This window comes from Triticum aestivum, chromosome 1A (assembly GCF_018294505.1).
Source record: "Triticum aestivum cultivar Chinese Spring chromosome 1A, IWGSC CS RefSeq v2.1, whole genome shotgun sequence".
Lineage (NCBI taxonomy): Eukaryota > Viridiplantae > Streptophyta > Magnoliopsida > Poales > Poaceae > Triticum > Triticum aestivum.
Genome location: NC_057794.1, coordinates 553,803,260 through 553,824,488, shown reverse-complemented (window position 1 = coordinate 553,824,488; position 21,229 = coordinate 553,803,260). Strand labels below are relative to the sequence as shown.

General features: G+C 49.4%; 1 protein-coding gene across 1 annotated transcript; it reads right to left on the bottom strand.

Moving 5' to 3' along the window:
• Positions 1–260: 260 nt before the first annotated feature.
• Positions 261–1,845, bottom strand: LOC123180884 (uncharacterized). Its single transcript, XM_044593069.1, has 3 exons — positions 1,611–1,845; positions 1,268–1,510; positions 261–1,179 (listed from the first exon to the last, which is right to left on the bottom strand). Exons 2-3 carry the CDS (start codon positions 1,499–1,501, stop codon positions 670–672), a joined length of 744 nt encoding a protein of 247 aa, XP_044449004.1. The 5' UTR covers positions 1,502–1,510; positions 1,611–1,845; the 3' UTR covers positions 261–669.
• Between the last annotated feature and the right edge of the window lie 19,384 nt (positions 1,846–21,229).

Here is a 21,229-nt window from a genome sequence, read left to right as displayed (position 1 = left end):
TATTCCAAGCCACATTTATCCCCCGAGAGGGACGACCACAACTGATGATTGAAATCGGCATCCGAACAGGAGATAATGCTTACTACCAAGCAGTACAGCTTTATCCATCGAAGAGCTCGAGCGCTCATGCATACAAGTGCCCAACGTGTGGGTTTGTTGACCATAAGCAGATGGCGGTTTTGGCTCCCACATGAACAAGACATCGAAATTAAGGAGAGACCTCAGCTCATCCCTGATGGACTGGTTATTCCAAGCCAACATTTATACTCGAGTTGTCTCCATAATGAATGAAAAACAATGCTCAACACCAGATACAACACGAGTGTGCATGCATATATATAGATATAAACTGATTTCACCAGCATCAATTATACCGCAAGCTAGGCATGCATACAGAGAAAAGGTCCAATATATACTACATCAAATTAAGACTCCATATATGTATAGCTTGTTCATCAATACTAATCCAGGCAAGCTCCACATCACACAGATAACGTACAGGCTAATTAATTCCACATCAAATTAAGGTCCAATACTAGGCAGATTAAGTGGTAGGAGATCCATGATCAAGTTACTACTACGTACAACTACTCATCAGTCGGACGTACGTGAGTACCTCATGAGCTGATCCATGGAGATATATGGAGCTCGCGGCTTGCCGATCAGCAGCTACTCCTCCTCGCCTCCGAGGAGGAGGGCCAGGAAGCTGAGGAGGTCACCCACCGCGAGGGTGAAGATTACCGCCGAGTAGCCGATCAAGAGGATGAGGAATGCTGTGTCGACGGCGAGGGCCAAGCTGGCCAAAATACAGAGGCCGACGATGGCGAGCGCGAGGTGGGCGAGGGCACGGCGGATCCGGAGGGAGAGGCACGGGAGCATCTGCGCCAGCGCCGCCGCGGCGCAGACGAACAAGACGATGAGCAGGAGGTATCCTAGCCCTGGCCCTGGGTAGGCAGCGACAACAAGGGGGACGAGGCTGGCCATCAAAGAATGGCCGACGATGGCGACCGAGACGGCGAGGTAGGCAAGGGCACGGCGGATCCGGCGGTGGCGGGACGGGAGCAGCAGAGCGAGCGCCGCCACGGCCGCCTGGAGTGCGGGGCAGCACCACAGGCCGATCCAGAGGGCGCTGTCTATGGGCCGGTCCCACTCGCGCTCCAGAAAATGGCACCACCCCAGCTGCAGGAAGACGAAGACGAAGTTGGCGCATGGTCGATCGACTGGGAAATGGGAAGTGGGAACTGAGTCGTAGTTAATTATTACGTACCTTGCTGCAGAGTAGAAGGTCGATGAGGGAGCCGAAGGCGATGGAGACGGGGAAGAACCTGGCGCTGACGAACGCCCAAGCGCTGGCCAGCCGGTGTGCATCCGGGAACGGAGAAGCGGCTATCGCCTTCTTGGCCAGCTGGGCCGCAACCTCAAGCAGCAGAGGAGGCGTCTTGCCGCCGTCCATGGATATGGAGCCAAGCTTCTTCTGCGGGGAGTCCATGCCCATGCTCATGGATCCAAGCTACATATTGGAAGAGATGAGCAAGAAAGAAACACAAGAAAGAAGAAGAAGAAGAAGAAGAAGAAGAAGCCCCAACAAGAGGGGAGGGGAGGGGGCTCACCGTACGTGCGTCAACTGGTCAGATGATGAGATAATGGGAGGCCCTTCCTTGCAAGCTTGGTGTGCTTCTTGAACCTTGGTGTGCTCCTAACATATACTGTACGTAGTACTGAGCAGCGCAGTGGCGAGCCTGCATGCGATGAGACGTGTCGAGCAGGCGCAGGCGTGCGGCCCAGCTGAGCTGCACTGGCTGTTTCTTTCTCGTCTCGTCTAGGGAGAGAGGGAGAGAGGAGAAGGTCCGGTCCGGCATGTGATCTCGTTTCCGTTTCGTCTCATGGTCATGGCCTCATGGGCTTCACACAGGAGGAAACCACGCATCTTTGGCAATGCATACATGGCAGTGAAAGGCTGGCTCGGTAGCTCGTTTTAGCTCCCGCGTCCGCGTGCATGCATTTCCACAGTAATTATTGGATGCCAGCTACCACCCACACCCACACCCACACCCACACGCCAGGCCATTCCATTTGCGGCACTGGTAATTGCTGCTGTGGACGTGGAATCATTACCACAATACTGCCTAGTTCATGCATGCAACCAAAATAACACTCCATCCGTTCTAAAATAGATGACTCAAATTTATACTAACTTTAATATAAAGTTAATACAAAGTTGAATCATTTATTTTAAAACGGGGAGAGTACAATAATGCATGCCAGCTAGTGGCACAACATTTCGGTTAGGGCAACTCCACCGCGTGACCCTATCCTGTCCGCCCCCGTCCATTTGGGGTAAAAGGGACAAACGAGACGGCCCAGCGCGCGGGCGCAAACGGACTTTTGTCCGCTTTGTGTCCGCTTTCGACCCATCCCCGGCCCAAAATTGCGCCGGTTTTGGGGTGAAATGGACAGCGCGCGGACGGGCGGGACGCGCGCGCTTGTCCTCCCCTGGCCCGCCTGTCGGTGGGAGAAACCAACCCCCCCCCCACGCCCATTTGGCGCCATTTCCCCCAAACCCTCCCACGTCCCTCCCGCCCCCCCCCCTCTCCCTCGTCCATGGCGACGCCCCGTCGAGTTCCGGTGGCCTGGCCGTCGACCCGACCGCAAAGGTGAAGAAGAAGGCGCCAAGGAAGCCGCGGTCGGAGTGCACGCCGGAGGAGATCGCCAAGTTGGACGCGGAATCGGCGAAGAGGAGGGAACGGAGAGCGGCCGTCAAGATCAATGCCGCCGCGGCCAAGTTCGCCGCCCAGCGCGAGGAGCTGGAGGCCGCGCGGCGCAAGGCCACTGTCGACGAGAAGGAGGACCTCGTCAACAAAGCGCGCGCCATCCTCATGCTTGGCATGGGCCGTCCGGCGGGGTTCCATGTTGATCATGTGGTGTAGGCATTTCAATCTTTGGAGGCATTCAAGGCCCGGCACAATGACAAGCCATTCACTCTTACGCATTGTTGGACGCTCATCAACAATTGCCCTAAGTTCAAAGATCAATACCGTGAACTTCAAAGGAAGAGAGGCAAGAAAACGGCCAAGTTCGCCGGAGGTGGGGATGGCGAGGCGTTGAAGAGGCCGAGGGGCAAGACCAACTCCAAGGTGGACGACATACGTGACGCCTCAACCATGGCCTTGCATGAGACTTTGCATGGCATGATGTCACATAAGGATGTGAGGGACGAGAAGAAGCGGCAAAGTAAGGACGAGCAAATGAAGCAATACCTAGACCTCCAAAGACAGAAGCTTGAGATGGAGGAGGCGGCCAAGAAGAGGAAGATAGACATGGAGGAGGCGGCCCGGCAAAGGCAGCTCGACATGGAAGAGGCCGCCCGGCAAAGGCAGCTCGACATCGAGGCCGACAACGTCAAGGCCAGGCAGAGGCAGCTCGACATTGAGGCCACCAATGCCGCCACCAAAGCGAAGGAGGTGGCCCTTGCGATCATGAGCATGGACTTGTCGAAGATGAGCGACAAGACGAGGGCCTGGTTTGAGGCCAAGCAGAAGGAGATGCTCGACGCCGAAGGCCTGAACTAGGTCGTCCGATCGGCGTGGCCGTTCTTTTTGGAGGCTGGCATGGGTGCCGCCCGCCCGCTGGGCCGTTGGCAGTGTGCCGGCGAAAAAACATTCACTTTGGAGGCCGGTTGTGTTGCCGGCTACTGGTTGTGTTGCCGGCGAGGACAACTATTCATTTTGGAGGCTGATTGTGTTGCCGGCCGCTGGCTGTGTTGTCGGCGATGGTCGTGTAGGCCGCTGGCTTTGTTGCTGGCGTGATGAACTGGGGTCGTGAACTGGGGCTTGGCATTTGAAATATCCCTTTTTTAAAAATAGATGCGGACAGGATGGGACAAAAGGATGCGTCTGCGTGGTGGACGCACGGCCACCGCATCCCAGGACAGGCCCGGACACGACCCCAAATCCCTACCCAAAGGGACAAAAACAGGACAAAACGGACGTCCGTTTGGGGTCGCGCGGTGGAGTTAGCCTTAGAGGAGTATAAATTTCAGTTTGCTTCTCTAATCAACACGTAGCCAGTGGCGAATCTTGGAAGAAAATGAAGGGAGGACTCAAAGTTAATTGTGCGTAGAAAAGTCAAAAACTCTTAATTCTTTAGTCCAAATAAGGTCAAAATTTTGATACGAATATTAGTGAATTTTCTTTCCCAATTTTGTTAGAGAAGTAAAAATTATACTCCTCGGCACCCGTGGGATTCTATATTTACTAGGCCGCCCACCTGTCAGAGTACGTAAGACCCCCCTCCCCCCCCCCTCTCTCCCATTAGGGGACAACTACTCGTTGGCTCGCCACTGCCGGTCATCAAGTGTGACCACTGCCCACGGCTGGTGCTGCGCCGAGTTTCAAGCATGCCGAAACATCTCGTATGAGTGTTCTTCATGTGCGAAAATGACGGGATGAGTGCTTATTTGTACGGTTGTTCTTCGGATTCATCACAATTTGTAACTTATTATTTGCTGAAAATTATATGTAGGATGGATGCAAGTTTTGATATTGAAAAGAAGAGTACATCGATTTGCTAGATGCTTGTGCACTACTTGCTAGAGTAGAAATTAGAGATGAGACTAGAGACGACGCACTGTCCAATTATGGGAAAGCGTTGAAGAAAGAAGTGTGCAAGCTCAAGAACCTAATTGAGAAACCAACAATGTAGGCAATGAAGACATAGAAAAGGTATTAATATAATTAGTGAGAGCAACTATGGAAGTTGAATTTCTATTAAAGTGTGTAATTTTTCTTGTGGTTTTCTTTGGATCATTTCTCTTAACAAAGAATTGGTGAAGTATGTTACCAATGCATTCGTGTGTTGTATGCCAAGGTGCTGGCCGGGCTGTTGTCGTCCTCAATTCTCCGGACTCTGGATGACAGTAGCTGTGGTGCGCTTCACCACCTGCTATGTTTGGGCGGCTCAACCCCGCTCCTCTCCCATAGTGGCTTGTTTTCTCTCCCTCCATCGGCGGTGGTGTTTGTTGGGTTGTCATTGTGTGTGGTGGTCTATTGTTCTCGAGTTCCGTCGCTTTGGCGACCGGCGGGGTCTTTGTGCCCATTATATCTATTTTCGCCCAATTTCCCTAATAAATCAGGAAACTGTCCTTTTTAAGGAAATGCAGGAACCCCTGCCCCTCTCGAGGCTTACTAAAAAAAGTTGTTATTGATCAGATAGAGAAACTTAATGCACCGGGACCTAAAGCAATTCCTATTGGGTCCTATCCTGGCTTCTGATAGGTGAACAAGGATAATGAGGTGAGATTGATCGATGATTTCTGTGAGCACAAACTGGATCTATGCAAAACTAAATACAAACCTACATCTAAAAGAACATACCTACACTAGTACACATGGGGCCTATTCATACGGTTCGGACCCCCAATCGCATACAGTTTTCAGAACCGTCTGCTCGAGTGGGTTGCTGATAGGGAGGGGGGAGGGTCCATCACTAACGAAGGGAAAACGTCTGCCATGATAAAAACCGCTCCACATGATTTCTGAAACAAGAATCGTCTGCGATGGCTTGTAGAAGCCGCCTGGCCAAAGAAAGAGTGAAGTAAATTTTAAACCTTGAAGTCATAGAGCTCGTCGGAGTCAAACCCTCACGTCTAAATCCCTGAAATAGGTACCCTGAACTCTTAGATCCCGGTCAATATCAACCCTACATCCGCTCTAGCCCTGTTTGGGGCACTGAAAAAAGATAATCCTGGCCGGGATTCTAGGTTCCCTCACTGACTCTTGAAATAGGCTTTCACCCCGCTTTATAAATAAAGCAACGGTCCATACGGTCCATGTTCAAACATCCGATAGAGAACGGCTGGGGCCACAACACAGTCAAGCCCAAAAAAGCATAAAAGAAATAGAAAAAAAGCCACCTAGTGGCCGCCGCGTAGCGGCACTACAAGGACGATAGCCGACGTGCCGAAGCTAGAAGCGCATCCGTCATCAAGCCAAGTCGATCGCGATCATGCTGCCTCGAGAGCGGGTGTCAGTGCTGCAGGAAAGCAAGGAATTTGAAGGAGTCAGATACCTTCCTCGAAAAAATCTTCTCTATCACCATCTTATTCCTAGTCCTTCAAAGAGTCCACGACATCGCCGCAAAAATAAGCCAAAATAAGCGGCGATGTCGTGACGACTATAAAACTCTATATTGGAGAAACTCTGCAAGATTTAGGGCCTCCCATTCAGGCCCCAATGCCTCGCGGACGTACGTCCATAGTACCCTTACCGCGGTACACGAGAAGAGAATATGTGTCTCGGTCTCTGGTACCGCACAAAGAGGACATAGACCATCAACCAGATCCGTGCCACTTAAGTACCTCTCACTGACTTAGCGGCCCTACACGTCGTATCCATCTTCTTTTCTGTTACTGTCTTTTCGAGCTGCCCGAGCGATGATGCTTGCCTCGTTGTGAGCACCTGCAGCAACCGACACTGCAGTGTGTGGCAAAATCCAAGGCATGCCCCCAACATCTCTGATGTGTGTCGTGCCGGCACAGATCGATCAAGCTAGTGGCGTGCAAATTCCTACGTAGTGTACGTGTGAGCTAGCTCCTGAAGAATCCATCGGCTTGCTGCTTCAAAGCCAGCTTCTACGTGAAAGCACACTGCCTAACCAAAAGCATCGCAGCATCATAGCTTCCGTTGCTATGCATCATATCATAGCTTCCATTGCTCACAATCAAGGAGCACTTCGAGCACGCGCCTGTACATATTGCCGTGGCCGGCCGCACGACATCGTTGCAACGATGTGATTGCCGAGGGACTGGAACACGAAGCCGAGCAGTCCGTGTAGCCATTGTACGCGTGCGCCGTGTCGCACAGCTCGCAGCTTCGGTTCTTCCTCCCACGTCTCATCGCCAGCGCTGGCGCCGGCCACATCGTCCTCTGTGTGGAGCTAATCTCAACGAGCCAAGACCGGAGAAGGACGAAGACAAGAGCCAAGATTAAGGAGAGATTGTTAGAAATAATCTTGAGCAGTATGGTACGAAGGTATGCATGCATGTACATGTTGATGTCAAAGTGTTGTACATGCTAGTTGTCTACGTACTAGCTAGCAGATTAGTAGTAGTAGAGTTGCATTAGAGTGTCCTTGTAATATACGTGAGATCAACGTGGTAGTACTAGTTGGAGTCGGTTTGGTTTCCTAGTGTGCTTGGACGTGAATACCGGTTAGGATTCTATTAGACTTGTCCGTGTAGGAGATGGTCAAGTAGGTCGGCCGGGTCAGGTCGTATATATATATATATATATACAGAGCACCGGCTATGAAGTTGTATCACCGAGAAAACAAGAAAAGAAATAATAAAGAGAAAAAAAGAGAGGCACGACACGTGCCTTTGGCAAAAGTTTCTTGTGCGTGTCTCTATCGTGATTTGATGTGATCAATCCCGTGGGCGAGTTCCAACAGAGCGGGCCACCATGAATGCCCCCGTGCAGGCCATGCAGACCAAGAAAATGACAGAACCGGGAGCCCTCCATATGTGCCTTCCGCAGCCGCAGGTTTTGATTATTTCAGAAGACAGGGAAGGGGATTGGGATAGAAGATGGAAATGAGATGTGGGGTAGTTATGTCAGTGAGTGTAGGCTGTGATCCCAAGCAGGATGGATCTTTTCCCGGTGCACCAAATAGGTCCAGGTTGATATTGACCGGGATCATAGAGGTTAGGGTACGGACTTCAGGGATTCAGAGGTGGGGGTTCGATTCCGACGAGCTATACGAGTTTAAGGTTTAAAACAGACTTCACTCTCAAAGAAATGCCCCCGAGACGTTGTCAGCCCGCCCAAAGAAATGCCCTTCGGATCTTGTCAATGGCTTGTAGAACCTCAACCGGAATGACGAGCGCCGTGATGTGGTAAATTGCGATGGCGGTGAGGACCGACTTGACCAAAGCGGTAGAAAAAAATATCAACCCTGACCGACAAGGGGAGCCCAAGCTAGGTAGCGCAAGGGGAAAGTCCCTCACGCCGCCGGCCGGCCAGCCGGCACTGCATGATATCATCAAGGTCCAGTCGTTCGCACCGGAGGGAGTAGTTCATTTGGCTGAACTAGGAGGACTGGTAGCTTGAAATGGTAAACTATACTCCCTCCGTTTGGAATTACTTATCTTAGATATGGATGTATCTAAAACTAAAATACATCTAGATACATTCATTTCTGTGACAAATAATTCTGAACGGAGGGAGTACATATTATCAAGATTCTCGAAGTCCCCTGAGACATTCCGGAACAAAACAGAACAAGATCCTTTACCGGAATTTGTTTCTCTATGCTCATCAAATTCTGAACGTTGATGCAGCTTTTCTCTGATGGCTGTGGAGCTATTGTTAGAGATCAAAGAAGATGGTGATTTTGGCTACCAGATGAAAAAGACATCAAATGGAAAAAAGAAGAAGAAGAAGAAGAAGCCCAATTAAGACCTTGGATGGGACGATGATGGTAGAGGCGCTTCGTTCGAGGTTGGCGCGCTCCTCCAGTCCCATTCACAGTACTACAGAGCAAGAGCAACGCGGTGGCGAGCGAGCCTGCAACGAGAGCCCGCGCAAACACCCACGACGGCCGTGTCGAGCTCGAGCAGGCGCAGGCACTGAGCTAGCTGCACTAGCATGTGAGAGGGTCCGGTGCGGCATGTGATCGATCTCGGCAGCGCGTATACCATTTTTGGCAGTGCATACAGCGCAGCCAAAGCCTGGCTCCGTAGCTCGTTTTAGCTCACGCGTCCGCGTGCATCGTGCACTACTGATGCCACAGCCACAGGGCCAGGCCGTTCCATTTGCGGCACTGGTGTACTTGCCGTGCTCGTGGAATCATTACGGCAATATTGCCTAGTTCATGCAATCAAAATAATAATAATGCATGCATGCCAGCTACTGGCACAACATTAATTTCTACAGCATCATGTATTTACTTTTAGGATCTGACTAGGTCTCAGTCGACTGAGACCTAACCAAATCTCAGTCAAATGAAAAAACATATATGAAAGAAAAAAAAGAAAACACTAAAAAAAACTTTGCACAAATCTTCAAGCAAGATTTTATGAATATAGCATCGGCTAAAACATAACAAAGTCTAAGTGGACTGAGACTTGGCAACATTGTTACTTTTACATTGGATGTCGTCGTTAGCCGGTAAACCTCGTCTGTGAGTTACATTGCGTTTTACTTTACATGAAAAATCATCCGCTAGTTTTTGTTTACCAGATCAATGGAACGCATTCACCGGCTTATTTTTGGTCTCAATCCGTCACGTACATAGTGGTAAACTACTTGCCCGGTAGTTAGTTAGAGTCATAGTTTTCTATTTATGTGAAACACAATACAAATCCAAGCTACCGGCATGTAACATATGTATATTATTAAGTATGTTACCGCAGACCACTTGTCCGTTTTGCAACCCCGAACATGTATTTAGCGTGCCATTGCAGATTTGACTACACTGCTCTTTATATCTTTGTTGAGAGTGGGACCCATATTATCTGCTCCAAAGGTCCAAGAAAAGAAAAAAGGCGGCGAAGATAATTACATTGGCACACGCGCCCCTCCATATCACCTTAACCCCCCTGAAGGAAAGAAATGAAACCAATCTGCTATGGGAGCATCCGACCTAGTTGTTTTAACAAAGTGAGAGCCTCAAATGTTGAATGGGAATCCGTTCTAAACACGTGCGAAGTTCATTGATCAAAAGTCCAAAGCTCTCAACACATGAAACATGTTGGCAACGAGAAGAAAACTCAATACCCTAGCGAATTAGTCCGTCGGTCATATGCTTGTAGCTTATTGAACAAAAACTGCCATGCTCGACAATTTTTGTTTATCACAGCTATCATCAACATAAAGCTTGACCAGTAAGTGAAAAGCAGCTTGCTCCAGATGGGACTCCATATGCAATCAAGTTCTAGATATGCTTCAGAATTGATCAAAAGGAGCATTGACATGTGAAATCAAGTGAAGATTGGCTCCTTAGGGCATCCATAATGTATGGCCAAATGGTAGTGCCAAATGCTAAAATAGCTTTTGGCATTTGGTTCTCAACATTGTGGATGTGTTGCCAAATCAAAGAAAAAAAATGCCAAATCAGAGAAAAGAGGGAACCGGAGACGCTAGTAGCGCCTATGCCAAATCCAAAGTGACAATAAACAAACATTTGCTTTGCATGCTACCTCATGGCTGAAAAGGCTCATGATTCATGTGCATGGGGAAGAGGGAGAACCGGATGCATACATTTTAAGAGAGAGAAATGCCATTTTTTTACTCTGCAGTGGGTCCCATCTTACAAGTAAATTTGAAATCAATGCTATATACGGTTGTGTGTCAGATTTGGCTATGGCATACATTATGGATGCTCTTAGAGGCTATAACAACACTCCAGAGGTGCGAATGGCAGAAGAAGGAGAATCATCATCTTTTGTCGGAAACAAAAACACAATATTATCTAGGGGACACCTAACATCTTGGAGCATGCTACCTTATGTTACGAAGTTTTCTTTTTGACCAGGTTTTATTTGTAGACTTAGGGAGGATGTATGGAACAATGGTGAAAAACTAAATGAGGATCGAATATAGGGATAAAATGGACAAACCATAAACTAGAAGTTATTACTGAAGACACCGCACATGCGCTGGGGCGGCTGCCCAGGTCCCTCTCTTACGGTGGGATGCAGATCTGGTGTAGGTGAAGGGCCACATTGTGGCGCAGATCTGGTGTTCTCGAGTGGATGTGGCTGTGCTGGGAGGAGTGCTGCACTCGTCTTGATGGAGGTGCCGTGTTCAGTGTGGTGTGCAACGAGGCTTCATAGTCGGCGGCAGAGCAGCGCGTGTAGGGTGGCAGGGAAGGCCGGACAGCAGACAAAAGCCTAGTACCCTTGGGTGTGGATGGCACCCTTGGGTGTGGTTTTTTCCTTGTTAGAGGTGTTGTCGTGGTGTTTGTTCCTTCCTCTGCCACGGGGTCTTGTGTTTCGAGTGAAAACCCAAGATCTGATGGAGCGGGCGGCGGCGTCGTGTGCGTCGCTACACCTTCTTGGCAGTATCGCCTCGCAAGCAAGATTTTTGTTTCCTTGAGGATCGTCTATGTGTGCTTAGTTACTCTGCCAACGAGGGGGGTGGAAGCCGGGGCGACGGCCTCGGATGGTAGTTGTATGCCGAAGCAGCGGCCTCGGCTTGTCATACCGTGATGCCCCCATGGGGCCGGGGTTGTGGCTTGCATGGCATGGGTGGTGAGTTCGTCGACTTGGTCGTCGTGTGCCTCCAGCATGGTCTGACTTGTACATCAGTGCGGCAGCCTCGGATTTTGGCGCGACGGTTGTGGTTTGCGAGCGGTCGACCAATGCATCACTGGCTACAAGCAGGCGGTCGTGTCGTGCAGCTTTGCGGCTCATGTTGAGCCTCAGATGGTAGTGCTAGTGGTGCGTGCATTGCGCATATGTACGTTGGATGCCGAGGTGGCTGCCGGGCTGCTGTTGTCCTCAATTTGTCGGACTCCTAGATGACACTGGGCTCTTGTGACACACTTCACCACCTCCTATCCTTCGCTTTCGTGACCAGTGGGGGTCTTTGCGCCTTTTGTATTTGGTTTTCGCCCGGTTACCCCTGATAAACCAGGTGACTCTCTTCTTCTATATATGGAAATGCAAGAACCCCTGCCCTCTCCAGCGTTACTAGAAAAACTGATAAGATAGAGAAACTTAATGCACTGGGACCTAATGCAATTCTTATTGGGTTCTACCCAGTCTGCTGACAGGTGAGCAAGGATGATGAGGTGAGATTGTTTGATGATTTCTTTGAGCACAAACTGGATCTAAGCAAAACTTAGTAGGAACCTATATCTAAAGGGTTGTTGTTGATATGATTGAAAAGAACATACCTACACTAATATATAAGGGGGCTATTCACACGGTTCGGATCCTCAATTGCATAGAGTTTTCGGAACCACGTGCTCGAGTGAGTTGGCAGTGTGTCCGGTCAAATTGTTTCTGAAAGTCGGTATAAAGATCGATCATTGTGCTTTCATTGTAAGGAGTGGCAAATTGTAGGGGTCTGCAAATTCCATCTGGACCTTTTTAATTCAACCAATTGAACTAAAATTTGAAGAGCCACATCACGCTGACATTTTAGTTCATTTGACAGAACTAGGGAGGACTGGCAACCAAAAATGGCAAACTGTACATATATCAAGATTGTGAAAGTCCCCTGAGACATTCCGGAACAAACTGAACATGATTTGCTATCTGAATTTTTACTCTTAAGCCAACTAAGCTCTCTGCAGTATGTATCACTTCTACTTGAACATCTGTAGCCATCCCACGCCTGGCACATGGACCTTTACTGCCTCGCTTCAGTTTTTTTGGGTCTTTTGAACGGTCCAGATGAAGCCAAGTAAACCAAGACATCAAAATTAAGGAGGACCTCAACTCATCCCTGATGGACTGGTTATTCCATGCAACATTGATACACCAATTGTTGCCAGCATAATGAAATGCTTAACGCCAAATACAACATGAGTGCATGCATACATAGACGATTTCAGCAACATCAATTATACCGAAGCTAGGCATATACCGGTGATCATGCAGAGAAAAAGGTCCAATATTACATCAAAGCAGACTCCATATATGTAGCTTGTTCATCAATACTACGAACTCAATACTAGCATATCTCGATCACACAAATAACAGGCTAATTCAGCATCAAATTAAGGTCCAATACTAGGCAGATGAAGTGCACCACATCAATATTAATATTCCCCGGAAGTCGATCGTTACGTACGTACGTGAGTACCTCATGAGCATGAGCTGATCCATGGGCATGAGCTTGGGGCTGACCAATCAGCAGTCCCAGGGGAATTCCCCTCCTAGGAGGAGGGCCAGGAAGCTGAGGTCGCCCACCGCAAGGGTGAACATGACCGCCACGTAGACGACCAAAAGGATGAGCCTGAGCCTGCCTAGTCCTGTGTCGACGGCGATGGGGACGAAGCTCGCCAAAATACAGCAGCCGATGACGACGGCCGCCACCGCGACCGCAAGCGCAAGGTAGGCGAGGGCATGGCAGATCCGGCGGCAACGGCACGGGAGTAGCAGCACCAGCGCCGCCACGGCGTAGACGATCAAGGGGACGAGCAAGCCTAGTCCTGCGTCGGCGGCGAGGGGCGCGATGCTGGCCAGCAAACAGTGGCCGACGATGGCGACCGCGACCGCGAGGTAGGCAACGGCAGGGCGGATCCGGCGGCGACGGCACGGGAGCAGCAGAGCCAGCGCCGCCACGGCCGCCTGGAGTGCGGCGCAGTACAACTGCCCGATTCAGAGGGCGCGGTGCGTGACGTCCTCCTGCTCGCATGAATCGCGGCACAGCAGCTGCAGGACGACGAACTTAATAGCGCATCCAGCATCCGTCCAGCCAAGGGCCGGGGTAGTGGAGGTAGAGCTGGAAGCACGGGCCGTAGGTGTTACCTGCAGGTAGCAGAGTGCGTAGAAGATGGCGGAGCCCAAGGCGTAGGAGAAGGGGAAATGTCCGGCGGTGACGAGCGCCCAAGCGCTGGCCAGCTGGGTAGCTTCCTGGAGCTGACGAGCGGCCATCGTCTTGGCCAGCGTCACAAGCAGCAGAAGCGGCGTCTTGGCGTCCATGGATCCAAGATTTTTGTGCGGGGAGCCCATGGATCCAAGCTGTAGCTAGGAAGAGATCGGCAACAAGAAGGTACGGCCCGTGAGTTGGTTGGTTCCCTTGATCTCCTACCGCGAAAGAAAGAAACACATGATCGAGCTCAACAAGAAGAAGCCCAAGATGAAGATGGGGAGAGGACTCACCGGCCGTCAGTCAGCGCTTCCTGGCCCGCTTGATTGCTTCCTACTGTAGCTTGCGAGCTTGGTGTGCTCCTCCCATTTACCGAGTCGAGCAACGCAGTGGCGAGCCTGCGATGAGACGCCCAACACCCACGACGCAGCGTGTCGAGCAGGTGCAGGTTTCTCGTCTAGTAAAAGGCTGTCTCCGTAGCTCGTTTTAGCTCCCGCGAGCATCGTGCACTACTGACGCCGCACCCACAGGACAATCCATTTGCGGCACTCGTGTACACTTGCTGTGCCCGTGGAGTCATTTTGACAATAATGCATGCCAGCTAGTGCCACAACATTTCGACAGCATCAGTACCATATTTATTTTTGCGCTGGGTGCCACCGTTAGCGAGTAAAACCTCGGCTGTGAATTTGTGTATTCCCTTCGTTTCTAAACATAAACCCTTTTAAAAATTCAAAATAGACGACATACAGATGTACATTCGTATATAGTTACAGATGTTTGAAGTGTAGATTCATCCATTTTACTTCGTATATAGCTATCTCTAAAATGTCTTATATTTAGAAAGAGAGGGAGTATTTGACATAACAGTGGTTAAGGTTTGTTTTTTACCAAATGAAATGCATTCAACCGCTTATTTTGGTCTCCTCGAATCGTATATACAGTGGTCAACTACTTGCCCGCTAGTTAGTTAGAGTCGTACTCTCCCAACAACTTTGTACTCAATCAGCGACACTTATCTTAGGACGGAGGGAGTAGTCTTTTGTTTGAGAAAATTATGTTTTTGATCCTTCAAGTTCCCCAAAAGGATAGAATTGGCCCCTCAAGATTTTCTGGTATACATTTAGTCCTTCAAGTCTCAAAACCGGATAAGTTTGGTCCAAAACCAAATTTTAGGCACGTCGACCGGATTTGACCAGGTTGAACGATGAACAGTAAAGTTAAAAAAATAGCAAAAATATTCAAAAAAAAACTCTGAAATTTTGTGGCAACCAAGATTCTTGGATGCATAAAATTTCTGTGGTGTTTCGACATCTGAGGAGCTTGTGTAAAAAAAACTAATTTTAGCTTACAAAAAAGCCAAATTTAGTTTTTTGCTAGAGCTCTTCGGTTGTTATTTGACCACAAAATTTACACGCACCAAGCCCACCCAAGCATGTTGGTTGTCGCAAAAATTCAGATATTTTTTGAATTTGTTTGCTATTTTTCTGAATTTACTGTTCATTAGCTAAAGCTGGTCAACATGGTCAAAACCCGTTCAAGGTGCCCAAATTCTGGTTTTGGACCAAACTTATCCGATTTGAGACTTGAAGGCCAAATAATACCAGAAATCTTGAATGATCAAATCTATACTTTTAGGGAACTTGAGGGACCAAAAATATAGTTTTCTTTGCTTTTTTTCTTTGAAACGAAATACAAACCCAAAAGCGACCAGTACGTTACGTAACATATGTACATTAGTATGTTACCGCGTACCATTTGTCCATTTTGCAAGCCTGAACATGTATTTAGCGTGCCATTGCCGATCTGACTACACTGTTCGTTATATATTTGTTGACACTGGGTTCAGTTTGACCCAATTATTGCATTGACACACGTGCCCCCATCATCTATATCACTATAGCCCCCTAAGGCACCTCCAACACGGACCTGTAAATCTTCTGCAACTGTCTGGACACACGGTCCGGACAATGGAAGCTATCCAACACGATCATGTATCGGTGCACGGCGCGATTCGAACGTTGTTTCTTCCGCAAATCGGAGACAAAAAGTGAGAAAGATTTACGGGAGTTCGGACCGATCCCAAGCCCGCTTCTGACCACCCTGACCCACCAAAAATCCCTTCCCCCCTCCAGTGTGTTTTCGGTCAGCACCGTTTCAGAGCGTCAGCGCCCGCATTCATTCCTGGCCAGAGCGGACGCGATCGCTCACTGGCGCTTTCATTGAAGTGGTGCGCCGGACGCGAGAGCGCCGCTCGCGTCACTTCCTGATGCAGGCAACTGTCGCGCGTTCAAAGAACACAATGGCCGCCCGTCCGTCTGTCTGCCGCCCGCATTGATGGCATGCGGTTGCCGAGGCGTCTCCTCCAGCGCCACCTGTCCGTCCCTCTGCCGCCCACAGGTGCTATATAAACCGCTACCCCGATGCCCCGGCAGTATCCACAATCATCCCTCTCCGCACCACTCCCCACCATGGATCCCTTCGCCACCAAAGCTCTCTGGGACGGACTGACATTGGAGCGGAAAAAGGCCATGGCCGCCATTGCTGCCGACTGGCAGGCCAGCAGGCAACCGGAGGACGCCTCTGACGACGAGCCAACACCACCCTTCTCTTCCTCCATGGCACCCTCCTCATCAGCTCCACCCTCGTCGGTGCACCATGACCATAGGCGGTGCTCGTACCCATTATATGGACATGGTGCAGGAGGAGCGAAAGGACTAGTTCGGGAGGCGCAGGCCGACGCCAACTACCACCACAACCTCCTCCAGGAGCATCTGCCGGCGGAGGAGCTGGTCGCGGCCGGCAGGACGATCGCGCCTGACGTGGACCTGGCGGAGCAGGAGACGCTAATCGAGTCCTACTGCTCCGCCCTCGAGATCCGCCTCGCCCGCTGGCGGTACTGGTAGTGGGTGCCGGAGGTCGCGACAGCCGGCAAGGAGTGCGACGACGAGGCGGACGAGGCGTTGTTCGGCGAGACCGATGATGAGGTGGCCGTGCCCCGGCGCCACGACCACGAAGAAGCCAACACGTCTGTGGGCGCCGCCGGCAGCGAGGATACACTACTAGGGAAAAGGCTAGCAGCAGCGCGGGTTTTAGGTGTATCAGTAGCGCGGGTACCGGCGCTACTAATAAGGCGCTATGGCTAACACGTAGCAGTAGCACGTGCTCACAAGCGCTACTGCTACACAAGTGTAGCAGCAGCCCTCCTAGTGGAAGCTCGCTACTGCTAATAGCTATAGCGTGCTTCTCCTGTACGCGCTACTGCTACTACCGCGCTGTTGCTAACTTTTCTCCACTCGCTACTGCTAATTTTAGTAAAAAAAATCGGCATATTTATTTTGTATTTGAACAGGCTTTATAGAAGAATCTTTAGCACATACAAATGTCATCATGATACACATACAAATGTCTGCGAGACCACAAATGTAATCATAGCATATACATACAAATAGTCTCATCATAATCATCATCCAACACAAAATGGTATCTTGTCATCATCTCGAAAATAGCGATACATGCAAGTATCGAATACTTGCAACTACAACGTCATCCATCTAAACAAAGGTATACGTGAGAAGAGCTATCACTATGAGTGAGAGCGGAACTATGCAGTACATGAGGTGGTGGTTACGAGTCCTCTCTCGCGCTAGCGTGAACCTCAAGTAACTAGCTTCTCCTTCTTGTCTGCTTTTGAAGCATTTATGGCTGGCGCCCGAAAACCCATTCACTTGCGCCTGACAGTGATGCCACTCGTTGTACACCCCCGGAACCTTCCCTTTGTACACGACATAGCACTTCCATCTCGCCATCAAGAAACTAGGTACCTGTTAGAGATGCATGTTCATGAAGAGGATGTACAATCATATATATGCAACAAAATATACTAGAGCAACACCGAAAAAGAAAGGGTTAGCAACTAGATGCATCATACAGTATGAAAATTAATTAACTAGGGGTACGCAGGTCATCGTACGCAAACTAACAAAGTAGCGTTACGCAAGTTCGGCAGGGACCACGGACATCACAAAGTTTCATCGCTACAAAAGTATACAAGTTCAACCGACACATATCATCATCATCGGCATCATAAATCACTAGAAGTTCCATCCTTCCATATCATCGAGGATGGACCCTAGCTTCTTGAACGACGTGAGGTCTAGACGTTGCATGCCTATGCGAGTTCGGACGTCAGCTCGCAATATAGGGCCGCGGTGGAACATCCCCTTCTCATCGACGACTTCTTTCATGATGATCGTCGCAATGTCGCTTTGGATGCGAAAGAAGTCATCTGTAAGTTTATAATCCGCTCCTCCATGAGATTCTAGCCACTTGTTGATATGATCATCATTTCTGCTTCTCATGCGAAGCTTTTGGTGATCCGTGTTGAATTGAATCATGAGATGGACGATGTAGAATCCATCCTTCTTGCTTGGTTTTGGGACATGGATGAAGGAGAAGTTAGTTTTATGCGCGAAACCCATCTTCTTGTTGCTTTGTTTCCTGATCTGCATGTGGCCACCTCTAATGCTGAAGCCTTGGAGAGCATCATCTAGAATATTCATTATGTGGGTGTAGTCTTTTTTCTCGTAGTCTCTGGAAGGGTCAAAATACACGGCGTGGGAGACTTGCGGGTAAAAAATGATAAGGACGGCGTGCCCGTTGCTGCGGGGAAAAGACACCTCAAATTATTCCCCATGGAGAGAGAGAAGGAATGATTGAAATGTATGAAAGGGTTGTCCGGAAGTGACTTACTTTGGATGATAAGGCACGAGGACAATTTCCCGGCCTTTATTCTGTACCATGAAGTTTTGGAGGTACTCTCTAGTAGTTTCATGCTCAAAGTCGCCGAGACTCAAGAAAGACCCGTGCATGTAGTAAGGATCCGCCACACAGATTTGCGAGACTTCTTCACTCTTCATGACGGAGCTCATATGTAGCGCAAAAAGGCGAACGATTGTAAAATCGAGCCGCCTTGTCAGAAACATCTCAAAGATATGGTCAAACCGCAGGAAGAACACCTCTGCAGGCCGTGTCTCGATGTAGCACTTCCCCTCAGACACACGAGCCGTGTATGTCGGATATCCTGGATCCTTTGAGGCTAGTAGGCTTTTCTCAGTCGACACCACATGGTCGTGCAGTCTCCTGAGATCCCCTGATAGTGCCTGCAGCGGTTTCGGCGGCAGCATCGGCTCGCCCGTGAGATGGAACATGGCCGCACCTTTCACGGGTACACGCTCTTCAAAATGCATCGTCTGGCTGCTATGTGCTCTGGCTTGTTTGGAGGCAGCTATCTTCCCCGATCTCTTTCTCTCCTTTTTTCTTGGGCACACCTTCTAGACCCTTCCTTAACCCCTGCCCCAGTGTTCCCGGGCTAAGTACTATACGACCCTCGCGCCCACCTAGTTGAGCCTGTGTTGAGGCGGCATCTTCAGGCGTGTCCTGTGAGGATTTCATGAAGAGAGACTTTTTGCAATCCCTGCTACAACCTTCCTGCCCGGGCATATCATCCATATCCTCATTAGCAAGCTGATAGCCCGATTCGTCATATGGTTGACTCATCGATTCTATGTCACAATCATACGCGTTTGTATTGAGGAAATCCATAGGGTCGACCTCCGTCTCATCATCCATTCTCCGTTCTACAGGACAAATTACATCAACCAGTACTATTGCACCCCCTTCATCATGTCGTCCGCCGCTCTCACCCGGCACTACAGGAGCTGGTAATTGCGTAGGCGGGGTGGTGGTCTCCGCACATGCTTGTTGATGTGTGGTTATTGGTGTGCTCTCGACCGGCTCCGAACAAATAAGATTCTTCGGCCATAGCAGCACCCAACCCTTGCAGCTTCCAATCCGCGGCGGGGTCTCGTCGTCCGCTCCCACATGTTGTACTGGAGGAGGCAAATCCTCGTGCCCCAATTTCACACTGGACAAGCTAACCCTGAAGTGCCTAGCGGAGATCGGCTGGTTGTGGAACTTGGGTTGCAAGGGGTCCATTATCATCCCGTTTCCCACATCCACCTTCTGGCCTTTGATCAAGTAGAGTATGGTGCACGGGGTTTCTTTCGCCTGCAAACACATATGTCTGTGGCGTAAAACATCCGAAAGGCAACAAAAATAGAATAATATATATATATATATATATGTTGGTGCGTGTAAGTGCATCTAGTGCCACCCCTAGTTGGTTTTGGAGTATTAACGACAAACCTGGTTGAGGGACTAATGTGTTTGTGAGAATTGTAGGATAACACAGGTAGAAGTCCCTCATTGATTCGGTTTTCCTACCAGAGATGACCCCTAAAAATGTATGAAGACATTGAAGTCAAAGGTGGTATGTGAAGACATTCACATTGAAGTCTATGACAAGAGAAGACATCGCATGAAGACTATGGAGCGCGAAGACTTAGTTGTTTCATCATTCTTTTTCTTCTTTGTTGAGTCATAGGAACCACCGTACTGTGTTAAGTGGGGTCCAAGTGAACCAGTCAGAATGACTGAAGTGATACTTAACCAAATCCTATGTCCTTGAGTGAAGACTATGAGAGCAAATCTTGTCCAGAGTTGGATAAGTCAGCTTTGCTTGTAGCCCAAGTAAAGTTGTCGTGTGTGTTTGAAATCTGACTGTTGGAACACGTGTCAGTTCCTTAGTGACCAAGGGTCATTTTGGACAAATCAGGCCGGGTTGCCTAGTGGCTATAAATAGCCCACCCCCTACAACCATAAACGGTTGGCTGCTCAGAGTTAGTGCACGGCTTTTGTCGTTTGAGAGCAACCCACCTCGAAGCCTTTGAGAGAGAATTCCTTGCGAGGATAAAGCCCTAAACACCCAGAGCCAAAGAGTGTTAGGCATCACTTAAGTCTTCCTGTCTGTGTGATCTGAAGACTTATTACACTTGAGGAATATGAATTCTCCAGCCGGTTAGGCGTCGCGTTCTGAGCATCCAAGAGTCATTGTGGATCGTCGGTGAACGAAGTCTGTGAAGGTTTGGAAGTCTACCTTGAAGACTTACCAGAGTGATTGGGCGAGGACTGGGTGTCCTTTGCTCAAGGGGAATAAGGTGAACACGAGGTCTTCTGAGTTGAATCTCAGCCTCCCTAACCAGACGTACAGTTGTCACAGCAACTTGAACTGGTCCAACAAATCATTGTCTTCAACGAGTCACTGGTTTCATCCTTCCCTTCCCTTTACTTACTGTTGGTCCTTGTGAAGTCATTGTATGATAGCTTTATCTTTTGTCTTCACTGAGTGACTGCTTGTTCTGATTGGCTTCACAATATCTTCCTACCTGATCTTTACTGCCTAGCTGCTATTAGTCATTGTGCTTTCACTCCATTGAATACTTGACTATGGTTTGCCTAGTGTAGTCTACCTTCCGCTGCATGGTAATAGGTTTATTTCTATCGTTTGTCTTCGAAACTTCCATGTTTTGAAGACTTTCATAAAATTCGCCTATTCACCCCCCTCTAGTCGACCACTAGCACTTTCAGTGCGACATGTAATTACCGTGATGGCGTCGAGCTCAGTCAAAGACGAAGGCCCACCGAGCGCACCAGAGACTGAGGACGGGCTGCTATGAGCGGGAGCAACTGCGAGAGGAGGCCCGGTTGCGTGGGAAAGTGATGGTGCAATGGTGTTGTTGTTCATGGAGTTTCTCCCGACGAAACTGGGCAACGGGAAATCATGTACCGTC